Below are 17896 nucleotides of genomic sequence, written 5' to 3'. Positions count from 1 at the left end.
ATAGTTAAAATGAGTCTAAAGAGTTTTGAATTGCATTTTGTACATACTTTATTGTGAGGCCCAATGGTCTAGAGAATCGAGCACTGGACTGAGAGTCTGGGGTGACCTAGGTTCTGTTCCTGGCATGTTACTGACCTGCTGTGTGAACTCATTTGAACTCTCTGTGCTTCTGTTTCTGTTCCCACCTTTTATCTGTCTTGTCTTTTTATACCTGTCTTTTATTTGTTGGAACAACTTACCTCCATCACCTGGAGTCCTTGAATAAGAAAGGATGAGTTTCTAAAAATGTGCTCTAGCTCAGCCAGAAGTTATGGGTTTGATGCAGGAGTTATTGGGTCAAATTCTATGTCCTGGTTTATGAAGGAAGTCAGATGAGATGATCATAATGACCCCTTCAGGCTTTAAAATCCAAGAAATTTATTTGGATTGTAAATTTTTTGGGGCAAAGCTGGTCTCTCATTATATGTTTATACAGAACCTCTCATAAAGGGGCCTCGAGGTTCTAAGGCAGTGCTAATAATAATAAATAATAATAATTGTTTCAAAATCCTGTTTTTATCCCAGATAAAACCCTAGCAGGAATACAGAGGACTTTGTTAAAAAGTATATGGAATAAGAAAAGACCAAGAGTGAGTGCAGATACTTTGTACAGACCTATTAAACAGGGTGGACAAGCTGTTCCAAATACTCTGTGGTGCTATAAAGCCAGCCAGCTCCAAACAGTAATGGACTGGAGTGCTTTAACCCAGCTAAACACTGGGTCTTTATTGAACAAGAAAATTGTGGCCATGTAAACATTGCTTGGCTACCACTGATTAATAAAAAATCACTCCATCCAGAAATTTATATACCTCCTTTACCAAAAGCTGCTCTTTGTGGTTTGTGATAGAACTAAAGTAAAGTTCTTTTACTTCACCAATGACACCCATTGCAAATAATCCAGATCTTAAACCAAATTGCAAACCAGAGAGCTTTCAAAGATTGGAGAGCCATGGAATACACATGGTTAGCTAGCTATTCAGTAAAAGAACTTTTCTAACTTATTTAGAGATGAAAACTAACCTTAACTGGCCCAGTCTCCCAGTCTCCCCGGTACCAGTATTTCAAGGCAGGCATTGTGTATCTCAACTTTCCAGACAGCTTTCTGTATAAAACGAGTTAACTTCTATTAAAGTTACGGCATCTGGTCAATTAGGAAACAAAAAGTTGTAACTTATTTATATGAATCTTTGTAGACAGCTTTCCTAACAAAAAAAAGTCCATAGATGACGCTCTAGAAAAAGGATCAGGACAAATTACCCCCAGAGGAATGAGGTTTGAGTTGGAAAAGAGGACCAGCAAACTCAGTCTATAGCACAACAAAAGAAAATTTCAGGTTAAAAAATATAAAGAGATTGAATGGGGATAAATGTTGGAGAAATTATGGTGGAAAAGCAGATTTTATGCATATATGGTGGACATGTCCAGTCATTAGAGAGTACTGAGGTGCAGTCCGTAGCCAAGTATCACATATTGTTGGATATTTATTACCAAATGATCCTTTGGTAATCCTTGTAGGGCTCGCTAGCTGAAATGATCACATAAGAGAAAAAGAAGAATTAATCCTTGCTTGTAGCTACTTGGCTATTGGTAGCTTCTCATTGGAAAAAAAAATATGCTAGCTGTAGAGGAATGGCTCAAAAAACATCGGAGGTTGTGCTTATGGAAGAAGTAACACACCAATTACATATGCAGCAAAATAGACAGAGGACAGATAGATACTTAGATATTTGGTTACTTTTTATTCAATAGTCAGACAAAGCCCATTCACCTGCAACAAAACCAGCACACCTGTCCTTTTTTTTTAATATTAACATTTGCTAGACATGCCTGGTCTGTTAAATATGAGTATATAGAGATTTCATTCAGTTAAAATTAAATCTCTAGAAATGACATATAGGTGTTGCAATGATGTTCTGTCTGTAATATGGTAACATCCCTGTTAAATAGAAAAATCTGCTGAGTGTATTCCTGGATAGTGTCTCTTTAAACAAAAGTTAACTGTTTTATCTGTTTACATGGCAAGGATTTGTAAACTTGTTAAAATGTCCTAAATAAATGTATAAAATAATAACAGTGCTATAGAACATTGCAATTCTTTGTATCGTATCCAGTGGTCTGTAATAATAGATAACTTAGGAAAATACACTAGTTTACTATATGAATACAATCCTGTATACACTTGTTAATAATGTAGCTACAATTTTAAAAATGCAAAAATGAAAGTGGGAGCAGCATCGATCGTTTTATTAATTCAGAAGTGGGTGTGAGTGTGGGTTGCAGGCATTTGGTATGAGCAGCAGCCCCTGCAGAATCATGGTAGTTCCAGGTGACTTTGGGGTTGAAACACTGGGACCTAACGCCTTAGCAGGTGTTTAGGTATTAAGTTAGGTTTCATTTCATCCCTTTAGTGGGACTGTGTCACAGCAACCCGTGCCCAGATCTTTGTGCTACAATGACAGCCCTAAGAGTTCCAAACTAGCGTAAGTTCCTTGTCGTTCACCCTTCATAATGTCAGTACTAGCCTTTGTAGGCAGAGCTCCTCACAGATCAGGTTCTGGAAGAGCGTGATCCTCCCATGGCCCTAATCTTTCTTTTTGCAGAATATTTCTAAAAGGACCACAGTAAGAGCATAAACAGCTCCATGCTATTGATCTGATGGAAATCTTGTCATTGTCATTACGTAATAAAATGCCATGTTTATTTATGTTTTTAAATTGCTTCTTTACATCTGTGTAAGCTGGTGACATGAGGCATGTTTGATGATGCTCCTAAACCTGTTCTGATTCAGTACGTTGTGCTGTTTAGCAGCACGTCCCACCAGCTGAGCTGCTGCTTCCATCTGTCTGGTGAAATTCTTATTTAGAAGCTTTTATGCACTTGCAAAAACTTCAGCTTACCTATTGTCTAAATTATTTGAGGTTGTGGGGAACCTCCTGCTGGGATTGAATGCATTGTTATGGCATGCTACTTTGCTGTTGAAATGAGCAATTTCCCCGATATGTGAAAATCTGTCACTGGTGCCTTGTGTATATATATTGTGACAGGGGCTACCGGAGGGTAGTAGAAGGACGCTATGTTAGCCCAAGAATGACCAAAGCCCTGTTCCCCTAGCAGCTGCCCAAGGTTTCCTTCAGGCTGATTAGGGCCAGCTGAGGCCAAGGTCAGCTGAAACCAATTAGGGTCAGCAGAGGTCAGGATCAGCTGAGACCAATTAAGGGCTGCCTGGGAGCAGATAAAAGCTCCCTGCCAGCTGGGCGGGGTCTTCTTGGAGTCTGGGGTTTGGAGTTTTGGGAGAGTTTGGAGAGTGTGGAGAATGGGGGAAGGAGAACTGCGAGTGGCAGGAGCCAGAGAAACGCAGGGGGTTTGGCCGTTGGAGGGGCCACTTAGCCCTGACGGAAACCAGGGTAGGGAAGCAGCCCAGAGGAAAGATTTACACAGTGCCTTATAACAGCAGCCAGCCACTGCTGTCAGCCAGGGTCTCTGGGCTGGTGTCCGAAGAAGAGGGCGGGCTCGGACACCCCCTACCTCACCGTAGGATCTAAGGTCCCGAGGGCACTGCTCGGCCGGCGAAGGCCCGGAGGGAGACAGGGCAGAAGTGAGGCGGCCGCCATCTTAAGACTGGTAGGAGCCCCAGGCGGCCATTTTGTGCCCCACCGCACCAAAAGAAGCGCTTGGCTCACGGGAGCACGAAGGCCACCCTACCAAAATATAAAAAGAAAAGAGAGAGAGAAATGGAGAAACAAGAAGAAATTGAATCCAGTAAAGAAGGAAAGAATCTGTGCATTTGGTTAAAAGAATTAATACCTAGCATTAACGTCATTGCTATTACTTATGAGTGTCAAGTTATCAGTCATTTTTCTTATGGCACTTACAAACTTACTGCCTTGAACAAATTATCTAGGTGAAAATTCCTAAAGACTTCAGAGATTAAGATAAGTGGAATCCTATCATAGTAAAACAATATTCAGCCATCTAGAGTTTCATTTATGGAACACAAGAAGATTGACAGATGGCAAAGAAAGAGAATGACACAGTTATGTGTCCTCTAAAATCTAGCTTTGTGGAGAGTCCTATAGAATGTAATAGACAATTACAGCTTTTCTTTTGCATTTTATTTATATATTTATTTTTGGCTTGAACTATTCTATATAGTTTAATAGAAATCTGTTCTATAGAAAACTAAAAAAGCCAATAGAAAGGATACTATTTTCCATTACATTCTGTAGACTATTAGAATAGTTCCGATAGAACTCTTTTATATTTCCATGAGGCTTTCTTTAAAGGCAAGCACAATACGCCAGCAAGCAGGGACTTAAGGAAGGCACTGAAGAACTCAGGTACAAGAGGATGGTTAATTCTGAATTTCTTCGCTTTTGTCATTTCCTCTTAGAGCCATGTTTTTTTCTGATGTAGCTTTCATTGGACACAGTTTGAGAGACAGTGAGCAGAGATTCTAACACTGCATATCCTATGGCTATACCTGTGGTGACTAGCTATTTGGAATCAAATACTACAAATAATGAAGGTTGTAGTGAGAAGAGTAATACTAGTCCTGCTTAACCTCTGCAGCTTTCAACTCCACAAGGTGCTACTGACCCATCTGTATGACATAGCTGGAGTAGATGGCCCAGCACTGAAATTGCTCTGGTCAGTCCTCTCCAGCAGGTCCTAGAGAGTGAGAAATGTCTTTTCCTTTCAAAGAGTCCTCACCTTCAGAGTCCTGCAGGGATCCATTCCCATCTTCATTGTCGACATCCACATGAGACCTTTTGAAGAGGTGGACAGAGGCCACAGTTTCCACTGCCAATTATATACCAATAGCACCAAGTCATGTGTTTCACTTTCCACAGATGCAGGTAGTGCCATCACAGGGATATCAGAATGTCTACAAGAGATCAGTTTCTAGAAGAACAGCTGGCTTAAACCAAATCCAAGCAAGATTGAGGCGATGCTGGTAAAAAGGGGATTATCTAGCTATGATATTTTCTTCCCTGTCCATCCTGCCATTTGTCAAAGAAATAAAAGCCTCAGGGCCATGTTCAACTCACCATTGAGCCTGGATGATGAGGTATTACTAGTAGTGAAAAAGCTTTCTCCTGTGTGCAGTTTGCTAGGAAAATCTTCCTCTAACTCCCAGATGAAGATCTGGCTGTAGGGATCCATGTCTGTCACTTTCTGAGACGATTATTGGAACTTGCTGTGTTTGGGATTGAACAGGGAAGCAGTGCAGGGGGCTCCAGCTTGTGCAGAACGTGGCTGCTCATCTCTCTGGAGTGAGCTGCCGTGGACACTTTTCTCGGATGTACTGATTCCTCCGATGGCTTGGCAGAGGACTTGAGCGCCAAAGGCACCAATGGGTCAGGATCTGCCTACATCAGTGACCACAGTTCCCTTCCAGTATTATCTTTATCTGGCCAGGAGGTTATGCAGGTTTCTTTCAGATGTGGACTTTGCATTTGTCGTCTGTAGCTTTTTCGTCTCAAGATTAAACAACTTCACTGGACTGCACCTTAAGTCAAGTCTGAAACTGCTGCTTGGGCAGAATGGTGCACCACTTTATCCCATGATGTCGCTCTCCAAGGACACACACAACACTCGTGCTCTGTAATATGCATAAGCCACTTGTCGCTTTCCAGGTGGAGTGTACAGTGTTGGTTTTATCTGATAAATGACCCGAATGTCATTCTGCCACTGTTGCAGTCAGCTGAGGCTCCCTTTGGTATAAAATAGAAAATAAAGGCAAATTGTTTTTATATGCGTTACACCTCTAAAGATATAAATATGAATAGTAAAAATTTGGCTTCAGTGCAAGGGTGAAATAGTCTCCTCTTGCCATGTTCACAGCATACATACATGGGATTGTAAAGTACATTTCATCCAGTCCTCCTAAGCCATTAGAACAGTTACTGCAGCAGCAGCAGCAGAGCTCTTCATGTTTGGAGGTGAAAGTGGGCGAAAGTTAGAGTGGAAGTTCCAGAGGAATTGCAATGAGATATGAAGTCACTCTTCCCTCCCTGGAGGGGAGAAATTGCGGTGCAATCAACTAACTTTTACATTTAAAGTTCTGTTAATTTCTTACAAAGGGTAGAGCTCTTGGTCCTCAAAGCACTCCAAGACTGACCGATGGGCAAATTTCATTTTAAAAGTTAAACCGTTTGAGGGATATAAGAGCAAGCAAACTAACTTTGTGGCTTTTATAACTCAGCCACACTCAGATGCATTGCTCTCAAATTTCACAAAACAAAGATTATTCCTAGGCACAGACTTTGTGTATCAAACTTTGTCCTGGAGGGAGTTTTTATCTTAGAGTAATAATCTTTGGGAAACAGAGGTTTAAAATAGGTAAGATGCACTGGCTCCTTCCCATATGAAGTACACTCTTAAGTACTCTGGGAATTTTGGTGAAAGCGATGTGATGACTTAAATGCACTAAAAGATGGTCTGTGGTAAGAGCTCTCATTTTTGTGGGCTACAGTCATGTTTTTTTTGCTGCTTGGGTCTTCTCCTTCCAGGGATGTTTTAAACTTCCATTTTTAATTTATAGTACTGAGAGAATGTGTAGTGCTCCTTTCCTACCTTCCTTTTGCTCTTTACACAATAAAACAGTGAAGAACAGCTGAGTCCCCATTAGCCAGGTTTACTTAATATACACAAACATGCAAGGCCTAGCTACGCACCTACTGCTGCTCTGACTGGTTTCTGGTGGCTTTGAAAACATGGAACATGATGAGCACCACTAACATGTTCATTGACTATTTAAAGAAATACTACCTTATGCCTATACACCTTCCATTTTCTCTCTCCCACATGAAGAGTAGGATATTGTTGTTAATGTAATGTCAGCCATCTGCTTTTCCAGTGGGGGAATAAGGGCTTGACTGATCAGAGAAATGTATATTACCATACTGGATCACTTCCATGGTCCGTGCAGTGCAGTATTTACCAACACACAGCACTGGATGCTTCAGAAGAAGGTGGAAGCAGTAAGGCATTAGGCAGCTGTGGGATATTCTGCCCTCAGTGTTAGGTCTCCTTCTAGTCTCTAATAGTTGTAGAGATTGATTTCAACTTTGAAGCATGAGGTTTAATTCCCCTCCCAATTTTGTGAGCAATAGCTGTTATAACTCTGGATAGTCTCATCCAGCATGGGCTGTCATTTCTGTGTGGATTCTTTTTGATTAAAAAAAAGTCCACATTCTATGAGTTTTACCCAGATTTTGAAGCCGTGCAGAACAAAATGTGGAAATTATACTAAGAAGTAGATGGGCTACTGAAGTAGAGTTAATGAAGTTGCTAGGTGTTAACAAAGAACTCTGGCTTCCAAATCTTTTAACAAAATCACTTTTAGATGTTTCTGGAAACACACGGAAATTGCACTGATCCAAATCAGTTTCTAAATAGATTTAGTTAAATCAGTGCAAACCACTTGTGTTGATGTTTTTAACTCAGTTTGAAAGAGGCTAATATTGATAAAGCTAAATTGATTTCAGCCATTCTCTAACTGATGTAAGAATGTCCACACAAGAAGGTTGCAACGGTTCAACTAAATTTATTTTTATTTTAAATATTAATAGTTTGTTTCAGGGATATATAGTATACCAGATTTCACTCTCGACCTATGACCAGATCCCTGCAATTTTCTTAGCTGAACAATTTACAAACTATCAGGGATTAAATATTTGTTTGCCATATATTATTTAGCCACTAGATGTCTGTGTGCTATGTAGTTTGATAAACGATATGGTCCCTGGTAAACAAGGAAGGCGATGCTGGAACTTGAACTGTATGGAAGTCTGTTTGCTTGGGTCTATAATTTAGCATTTTCTTTTATAAATATCCCCTGTTTAAAAAGGACTGTTATTCCATTTATCATGATGACACTGTTCAGGATAAGGATTTTTAAATGGAGAAAATACTCCACAAGTTCCGGATTCATCTTTTATTGTAGCCTAGCCATGTGGACTCTAGCTCTTCTTAACCACCTCCTTTTCCTGCTCCATTTCTTTGCAAGCACTTGCAGTCAAGATTCTGTGGCTACAAAACACATTCCCAAACACTAGAATCTTCCTAAGCTTTCACTATATTTTTCGCTACTGGGGACTAGAGTTTTAAAGTTATGCCACAATCTTTTCCCCAAAAGGATACTAGTAGGTTAGCATTGTAGAAATAAAAAATGCACATCCTAGTATATTTTAAAACATTTCAGGATGGCCTTTTGCTAGATTAAAATCTTGTTCTACAAGGTTCCTACGGATAATTAATCATTCACTGGTTAACAAACCATTTCCTTACTTGTAATGAAAATACTTACCATTAATCCAAAGATGAATGGAGTGTGAGAGGCTGGATTCCTGCAGCCTCTTTCTATAAAACCTTTTCTGGCCCCCAAGTATCATAAATTGCATTCATTCACATGGCAACTCTCTGGTAATATCAATGCCACTTTGTTATGCCATAACTCAGATGTAGTAATAAAAGTTTTCCTCATCATTGCAGATAACATGTCAGTAGCATTAGGAAATGTCATCAAATTATTTATACTGCGTGTAAAAGACATAATGAAACTGCTGCTTGCAACAAAATTAAAATGGCTCTTTGTGCTGCACTTACACAATAAATAGTAAGTTTCGATTAAAAGTTCAGTTTGCTGTGTCAGAGCCGAGTCCTGCAGGGTGGTTCCGTGCTCTGGAATTCTCTCCCTCTCTTGGTCCTGGAAAGCCAAAGGCTCCTTATAAGGCTCTTCTATTTAGTCAGATATTTGCAGGCCTGGGATGCTGGTGGTATGAATCAACATGGTGATCATGGGGGACTGTGAGTTGATATTTGTCAATCTCTTTTTCTTTGTGTGTGTTTTTAAACATGCTCAGATGCACTTGTTTAAAATGACCAAGGGCCTAATTTTTCAGCAGTCTTGAGCGCTTGCAATTCCCATTTACTTTAACAGGAGTTGTGGGTACTTGACACTTCTGTAGATCAGGTCCTTACATATACGTTCTAAAGAGCATTCTGTAATTGAGCCTCCTGGACAACTGATTTCAAACATTTTGATAAATGAAAACATACAAATCCATTTCTCTCTTGTACACATTTTCTTCTATAAGATATTGCACCCCTGTGCTCTCAGCTCAGCCTTCTTTATTTATTAGATAATACTTTTATATCTGTGTAAATGTTCATCCATTTATATACTTTTAGGACCAAATTAATTCCTGCTGTAACTACATTGACTTGAATGGAGTTACATCAAGGATGAATTTGCCCCATGATGAGCGCACCAAAAGGTTACTTATTGATTGCTCCCTGGGAAACAAAGGAAGCTGCATATACTCTCACATAGGATTTTCTTTGTTTCACACAGAGTTACCAATAACCTTTCAAGGCACACACAGCAAGAGTCTGTGATCGAGCATATGCTGGAACGTAGATCTCTAAAAGTGAGGAATTTGGATAGGTAAGGAGGATAAGAGGTAGCAAAACAGAGACACGTTAGAAACACCTAGGCCAAAAGCTGAAAAGAATAAGTTGTTTCCTACAAAGTCAGCATCCTAAGGACAGTTCCCGTCAGGGAACGACTCTGACTGACTGACTTCAAAGGGTATTGGATCAGTCTTGAAGAGTTGAAAGACCTTAGGAAGAACATGAGCATTCTGCTAATTCCTTCCCACTTTTGCCAGAACATTGCCCCTTTCAGGTCTAACACAAACACCTACAAGTATGAATTGCAAAGCATACATGTTCTGGAACAAGGAGGAATTTATACAGATGAATAAAGTGGCTGATACAAACATCTAGTATGCATATATTTTAACCAGCCTGAGAGGTGCTGTACTAATCTCAGAGCAGAAATTTGGCCATTAGCCTCTTTTGTATTTTACCACAAATGGATTGACATAGTTTATTTTTAGTTCCGAGAGTGAAGGTAAGAATATATAATTGATTTTTTTAAAATAGTGTATTTCAGTATTTATGCAAAATATTTGATATTCTGCTTTTTAAGTAAGATTTTAAATGTTGTATACAAAACTAAAGAGTTCTTTTATCATTCATTAATGATGCTTTCCTGCCTCGCCACTGGGAACAGTACTGCGGCACTGCTAACAGCTGTACCATGTGTTGCACTATGGAGTGTATTGAAGAGAAGAAACTGAGCACTGGGAAAGTTTAAGAATAAATGCTCGTGACAGAGTAATTGCAACTTGCTCCTACGGAATTGTCAAATTGATTTAAAATACCTTTTTACTAGTGAAATTGTTGTTTGTTTGTTTTTTTGTATCTCACATCTTGTGTTCATTTTCTGTGTTTGCAGGAATTCTCCAATTTTAACTGTAAACTGCTAGCGGAAGTGTACATAATCCCAGCTGTTTATGTCTGTTGGGGCTTCTGAATAACGTTAGGAAACCTTCAGAAATGATGCACGATATGGGAGGGCACTCAACCAGGAAGTTCAAATAAACTTTCAAAACCAAAATCACAACATTGTACACTGTGGCATAAGTGGAGATACTAGAAGCGACTCTATACATTTATGGCTTTCCATACTAGATTACTTACGGGATTTGGATGAACTGTGTGGATTCATCAGAAAATTCAAATAATAAATTAACTGTCAGTTCAGCCCCCACCTGACTTGGAACTCTTCAAAAGAACCAGCAATATTTTTAATCGTTTATAAAAGCATAATAATGTACCATAATTTATAAGAGAGCCTGGTTTTATAGAATTTACCTTCTTTACGGTTGCTTTTGTGGTAGGATTGTCACAATTGACAAATTGTGCACCAGTGGAGAAAGCAAACTTCTCTTATACTAACCTGCTTATTCTGCTACATAGACATTTTTTGTATGTTCCAGTTGCTGAATAGTTTCCATTTTCTTTCAGATGCCGTTTCCACATCTGCTTACTCATCCCCGGCTAAAAGTTTAGGAGACCCAGGAATAACACCATTGTCTCCGTCACATATTGCGGTAAGAAATATAGGGTATATTTTGTTCAGTATATTGATATTTTTCTCCTGCCGGTCCCACCTATAAGAAGGGATTGTTCTGTAGAGTGGACTGACTTGTGCAGACCGGCTTGTATCACTTTCCTCTACATCTGTCCTTATATATCTTAGACTCAATGTAAACTCCCATTGACTTCAATGGGGCCAGGATTTCATTCTCTGTCTCTGTTTACTAGTGGAATTGTTTACTGTTGACTAGTTTACTGTTTACTAGTTTGTTTACTAGTGAGCTAGTGGAATTGCTCCTTTAGCTTTTTGTATATAGGCCATGAGTTCTGTAAGTGATGACTAGGAGACTGAGAGGTTAGGAGTCCTGAATTCTATCCCCATCTTTGTCATTCACTTGCTGTCTGATCTTGGGCAATCCCTGAAATATGCCCCGTTCTCTGAAAAGTGACTATATTATGGCATCTCAACACACGTCTCACTCTGTTTCTCCTATCTCTCTCTCTCTCTCATCACAAAGAAAAATAAAACATGTACAGTTGCCTAAGGGGAACACCCTAAGAGGTAAGGAAAAGCCCTATTAAAGGATGCTTCTTTAACCTATCTTAACTCCCCTTCCCGCCCCCCCTGCTCCACACACAAAAATCACAGACTTCTTTGACATACTCCACCCCTTATAGCTAAGTCCCATGCATCACCAACACAAGTAGCACAATGCACATACTATTCACAAAATGGTGGTGCTCAGAACATGTCACTGCCATTGTAGAATCCCTTCCCCAGCTTCTCTGGGCTTTGCACAAGTTCAAAGCTGCCTATCCTAACCTAAAGATTTTTCACAGCTCAGCCCCTGCTTAGATTTCTGCATTCATTTTCTCGTCACCTCACTCAGTCCAAGTCCCACTTGTCCCTTTGCCTCTTTCGCCTACTCATGACCTCACGCCTTCTTCTGCACTGCTCCTTAAGCTTGGAACTTCCTTTCTCTTCCTGATTGCCAAGCAACCACCTCTCTCTTTAGTAATAGCTATCCTGTAGTGCACTATTATGTTTACTCTGAATCTCTCAATGCAAGTTGTATGGTATCCTCTAAATATTCGCAATGATGGGTTTGCAAAAAAGAGAATACATGGATGGAACTGGGGCATAAGCTCAACCTAAATTTTCAAAAGTGACTGGTGATTTTGCGTGGCTCAATTTTTGGATGCTCAACTGAAGACGGTTTTAAGAGGCCTTATTTTCAGAGAGTGGATGCTTTAGGATGTCTGAAGTTAGGCACCCAAAATGACTAGTCAGTTTTGACCATTTAGGACAAGAACTTCTGTGCGTGGTCACCTTCCAGGTTTTTTAAGCTGAACAATCTAATTGATTGTGTCCCTTTAAAATGTAATAAAAACATAGGCTGTGTTTTTTTAAAGTGTTTTGACACCCCTAAAGAGAAGGCACTCATAAGTGCTGTGTGGGTGGGTGGGTGGGTGGGTGCATAGTTAAGGTCGAGTTAAGTTTTGCTTTTTGCATACAGAATAGTGGCATGGCCAAATGGTAGAACTATGTGATAAATGGTGGAAGCATGCAGTGAGTAAAACTTTAATCATGCACCTTGCTTACATTCTGCTCACTAATCTATCTCTGCCAGGATGTATTCCATCATTCCAACCCCCTGAGCAACTTCAAATAGCTGCCTTTTTCTTAAAAAATAAAAAATCAAACTGCCACAAAAATATTTTTCTTTTTCCTACAAAACGACAGTGGCCCAGGGTCCAGAACAAGCAATATTCAGTCTTACGCCAGTAACAAGTTAAAGGCCTGATATTTCATAAGCTCACAAAGCTAGAAATGGGAGCTGTATGCCAGGGGAAAGGGGACAATTCCGGTTTTCCTGTGGGACCTTCAGCACTTGTTTCTATGTATAGAAAAGCTTTTTAAAGATGTCTTTAAAGATGATTTCAGTTCATTAATTAAAAATTTTCTCTCCTCTGAGTCCTGTCAAATTAGACTGATTGTAACTAAGGCCCATGAATTTACAGGCAGAGGGGATAGGCAGCAGAATACTAGAATTAATCCCAATACAATCTCTAGAATGTTTCCAGAATAGGTTTTTTCATAAAAGATGCAGCAATATGTGATGCTGTTGTGTGGGATAAAGCTTTACTGGCAGTTATTGATTGACCTGCACACCTTACTTCTGGCTTCACCATTTCAGAGCAGTTTTATCACCCCAGACTCATGCTGATTCAACTTGGATAACCTGCCAGGTATTCCACATATCATATCACTATCACATATTCCATATATGATACACATAGATATAACCTGTTTCTCAGTCAGAAGATTTCTAAAAGTTTGGTAGCTAGCCATGTAGATCTCAGCTATTATTGGAAGTAAACATGACATGATTTCTGATTCATTTGGGTTTGTGTGAAAGGTAGTGGAATTAACTATTTATTTTGGTTGTATATTGCATTTCCATGACCATTAATGGATGCAACCGTCTGACCTTCCAGAATCTTTGGTTTTAGTCACTGCACATGGTTCTGGGGGAGCGCTCTTTTCTGCAGAGGACAGGTGAATGCTTTGCTGCGGTTCAGAGCCTCTGTAAGGTAGGGCAGATTACAATTCCTTCTCTAAACAGTGCCTCAAAATCTGTTCTGTTTCTGTCATTTTAACAGAAGGACTCTGATGCAAATGACGCTGTAGAGCAGTCATTTCTTGTTGTTGTGGCTATTGATTTTGGCACGACATCCAGTGGCTACGCGTACAGCTTCACCAAGGAGCCAGAATGTATTCATGTAATGAGGTAAGGGCTGCATTGCAGCATTGAGTTCCTGATGGTGACAGTGTGTCTTATCTGCAGTTGCTACATCTGAGGTCAGCGTGGGTTTGGAATGGTTGGATTTGTACGTAGCCGACACTGCGAAAATCCCCTTTCATGGTGTACATTTCTTTTATGTCCCCATCTTATTTTAGCTGCTTTAATAATAAACATAAACATGTTCTCTGTGTGTCTTATTGCTCAGCTTTATAAAATGGTGTGAATTAAAGGAGGAATCTTCTGGCTAAGTATTCAGAAGCATTCAGGGAGCAGTTATAACTGTGGAGGTCCTGACTTTCTTATCCACGTGAACGGAATGAACAGTGCACGTTTATAAAAGTAATAATGGCATTTTCCAAAGTGGCATAATAGAGAAATCACTGCACATGGGGTGGTGCAAGACCATGTCCTTTTGCCTCCCATGCCATACAGAATTTGGCAAGTACAAGCTGCCATATCTGCACATCTTATTTCAAAACGGTAAGTAAAAATTTCCAAGGTACCTAAGTCCCATTTTCAAAATAGACTTAGGTATCTAGGAGCTTGTCACTTAGGCTCCTAAATCACTTAGGGCCAGATTTTCCAAAGTGTTCAGCACCCACAGTTGGGGGCAGATTTTCAGAAGTGCTCAGCTCCCAATTAGGCACCTAAATTGAGAGGCCAGATTTACAGAGATGCTCAGTACCCAGCAGCTACCACTGTGAGAAATGGTGCCAGCTTCTTAATTTAGGTCCCTGCCAGGGAGCTAGATGCATTTGAAAATCTGGCCACTAGGGGCTTTTGAAAATTTTACCCCTCACTTCTCCACATTGCAGAATGGGGTGAGAAGGGCGGTTAAGAGAGCTTACTTAGAATAATGATGGTCACTGCTAAGGGTGTCCTTAAATACTTGCAAACTGAAGAGAAGCATTTAGGCTGAAATACCATTGTTTTATGATGCTCTAATTAAACGTGAAGAAATGGTGCAGTTTGCAATTCCGAGCAGTTGGTGGATTCTAGTTGGAAATCGTAGGAGAAAGTTGTGTGTATTCATTTAAAGGGGCAAAGTTTGCCTCTCCTAGCATCTCAGTAGGAGCAAGTGGAAATGGACGGAGAGAGAGAGCGGGTACCACCAGGGAAGCAGAGTTGCTGTGACCCTCCGTGATCAGCAGCAAGGAATCAACACTGTTGCAGTGACCGTTGAACACCACAACTGAGAAGTGGGGAAAGCCTGTACAAATAAGACACACCTTAAGATGCCCCTCCTGCCTGAGATGGAAGGAGGCAAGTGGCATAAAGCTAGCTATGCCAGGGATTCCCCAATATCCCTGGAATCCCTCTTCCCCTGTTATAGTAGCTTTCCATTTGGAGAATGGCAAAGGGGACCTGGCCCACAAATTGTTAGTTCAAAAACAGAGTCCAGTGTTTGAAGATTTGGGCCATTTATATTTGTTATTCCCCCCCCCCCCCCCCCCCAAACCCTTGGTAATGTAATGTTAAAGTTGTACAATTAAGCACTGAAAGTCAGAAAATGTGAAAGTGAAGGTCCACTCCACAAGCTTGTCTCTGTCACTTATATGCATGTATGCAAAAGAAAATAACTTTTTGTTATGTGATTACATATTGTTTCTCAAATAACATAATGAAATATAACATTTTCCCCTACAGATTTGATACACATGCATCAAATGATGTGATCACAAATATAAAGACTACTGTGAAAAAAGTACTGAAAAATGAGTTCCATGGGAAAAGGTTTTTGTTTTCTTTTTTCATTTCCCATAACTGAAAATTAACTTCAGTCTTATTAAAAGTATCTTTCTTTAAAGGGAGGGAAAAAAAAAAAGGTAAATTGTACCCTTGTGTAGAGACCAAATTATGGGAAATTTCAGCCCTAAAGTTAAATGATTTGGGAAGTTGAGTGTGTGAAAATATTAACTATAGCAGTCGCTTTGGGCATGGGGCAACTTACTGTTCATCCTTCTGTGAGCCTGAGAATTGGAGTAGAAAGGACTACAGTGCTGCAGACCAAATGTGACATACTGTAATTCTTCTAAGCAAAGAAGCTAGCTGACTACTATTGTTCAGCTGTCTGCAGACAGCCCTGATTAGGCAGTCAGTTTCTGTGATCAGTTTGTTTAAAAAAAAAAAAAAAAAAGCCAAGTATTCCAAAGTGGTCTGCCACAATGGGGTAGGGCTCTAAAGGGAAGTGTCTGTGATAGGCCACATTATTGTTGCAAAGATATTATTGGAAAATATATTTTGGACATTTCTAAAATTTATAAGCACCACTTCAAGTCTTCCTGGCCCATTCATCAATGGTCCTGCAAGAAACCCCCCGGGCAATTCGTGAAAAGCTACTTGATGCTACCAGCTGGGGACAGGAAGATACTAAACATCACAGATAAGTGAGGGAGGCAGAATTGGACCCATATTTAGCAGCAAGTTTGCATATCGATTTTTGACAGTAAATTGGTTTTAAAATGAAAAATGAAATTCTTAATATTAGTTGTTAAAATAGAGGATCTGGGTGAAATACTGGGGATGAGGAAGAAACAGCCTCTGTGAGATTGTTCTTCAGTTATCCCAAACTGTGCTGTCTACAATGCTGTTCCTACACAGCCTTAGCATTGTTAACTAAGTCTGCAACGAACTGTGGACATTTTAGTGATGCCATCCAAACTTTTAGACCCAAAATTTGACCTGCAGTATCTTAAGTCCTCAACCTGCATTTGGATCCACACCCTATAGTTGTGCAGAAACCAGTTGAAAGCATCAGGTCCACACAGTTGCAGGGTCTGCCGGTACAGATGTCATTGTGGGGTTAGGGTATTAAAAAGTAGTTGCTGTACAATTGATAGAGAATATTTTCCAGACCCAAAATATTACATTACCACTTTCTTGCTGAGAAATTATTATGTATAGATCCTAGACAAAACCAATGCCAACAAAGAGAACAACATGCTGTTATGGTGACATGGATTTGTGTAGACATTATGTGAGATACTTGTGGCTTCTTCCTTTATTCATTGTTTTGCACGTTTCTTTCAAGCTAGAAAGAGAAAATTTAAAAGTTACCAAATTGGTAGGACAAAATTTGAAGGAAATTAAATGTGCCCAGAATTCCAGTGTGGCATAACAAACATTTTAATAACAAGAACACTTAAAAAAAAATTACTGACTCTGGGCTTTCACCCATGAAGTTGTGTTCAGAAAGTGCATGAAATATGCTCTTAGTAAAAATCTACAGATTTATACTCTCATTGTCTCTTAATTATTATAGAGAAATTTGAGGAAAGCATTTCATGATCCTGTTCCAGCTATAACATATTTATGAAATTAGGAAGTGCAGTGAAAAAAGTAATTTTAAAAGTTTAAGAAGTTTGACAACTAGTAGTGCAGAGGGTATTAAGAAACTCAAAATATTTACATAATTAGGGTTACATGTAGGATAATTTACAAATATTTGACCAACTGAACCGTTCTTGAGAATGTTTACATTAAAATACAACACACCAGTGACACATTGTCCTCTTCCCTTGTTAAGAAATCTTGGTTCTCTGCCTGTCTAATATTGATCCTTTCCAGACATTTGAATTTCTGGCTACCTTCTAACAAAGCTGCTTTTCTGTAAAATTTCTCAAAGTAGTATCATTTTAACTTTACACTAAAGAGCCCTCCTTTGGTACAAAAGCAGACCACAAGGTTTCAGTGATACAGATTAGTAGGCTATTGAGACTCAGCAGCATTGTGGCATGCTATATGCGTGGAAAATATAATTGGCAGGCAAACCAAAATGATTATTTTGATTGCAGTTGTTGTTGTTTGCTGTAAGCCCCACTATTTGCAAACAAAGAAAAGCTTTTAGGAACTGATCCAGCAAAGCACTTTAAGCATGAGCTTAATTTTAAGTATGTAAGTAGTCCCACTGACTTCAGTGCTTTGAGTTGAGCATGTGCTTAAGTGCTTTGTGAGATCAGTGTCTAATTTCCCTTGATTGCATAGTTTTAGTTTTGGTATAAAGTTCCATTAACTCCTCAGTGTTTCTATCAAGATATTGTAAGGTCCTTACCTTAGGTTCCTGTCATGGGGAGGAAGAAATACCCTGCATATAATAA

The 17896-nt window shown here is 39.6% G+C and overlaps 1 protein-coding gene across 1 annotated transcript in view; it reads left to right on the top strand.

Annotated features, from left to right (window-relative positions):
* The window catches only part of HSPA12A (heat shock protein family A (Hsp70) member 12A), a 139749-nt gene that overhangs the window by 74343 nt on the left and 47510 nt on the right, over positions 1-17896 (top strand). Inside the window, exons 5-6 of the mRNA XM_067561295.1 lie at positions 10921-11006; positions 13657-13784. Of these exons, the coding sequence (XP_067417396.1) occupies positions 10921-11006; positions 13657-13784 (214 nt within the window). The remainder of the gene's footprint in view (positions 1-10920; positions 11007-13656; positions 13785-17896) is intronic.

Source organism: Emydura macquarii, unplaced genomic scaffold (assembly GCF_026122565.2).
Source record: "Emydura macquarii macquarii isolate MOO-44397 ecotype Brisbane River unplaced genomic scaffold, CSIRO-AGI_Emac_v2 contig_2372, whole genome shotgun sequence".
NCBI lineage: Eukaryota > Metazoa > Chordata > Testudines > Chelidae > Emydura > Emydura macquarii.
The sequence above is the reverse complement of the archived record's forward strand: the minus strand, read 5'-3'. Positions and strand labels throughout refer to the sequence as shown.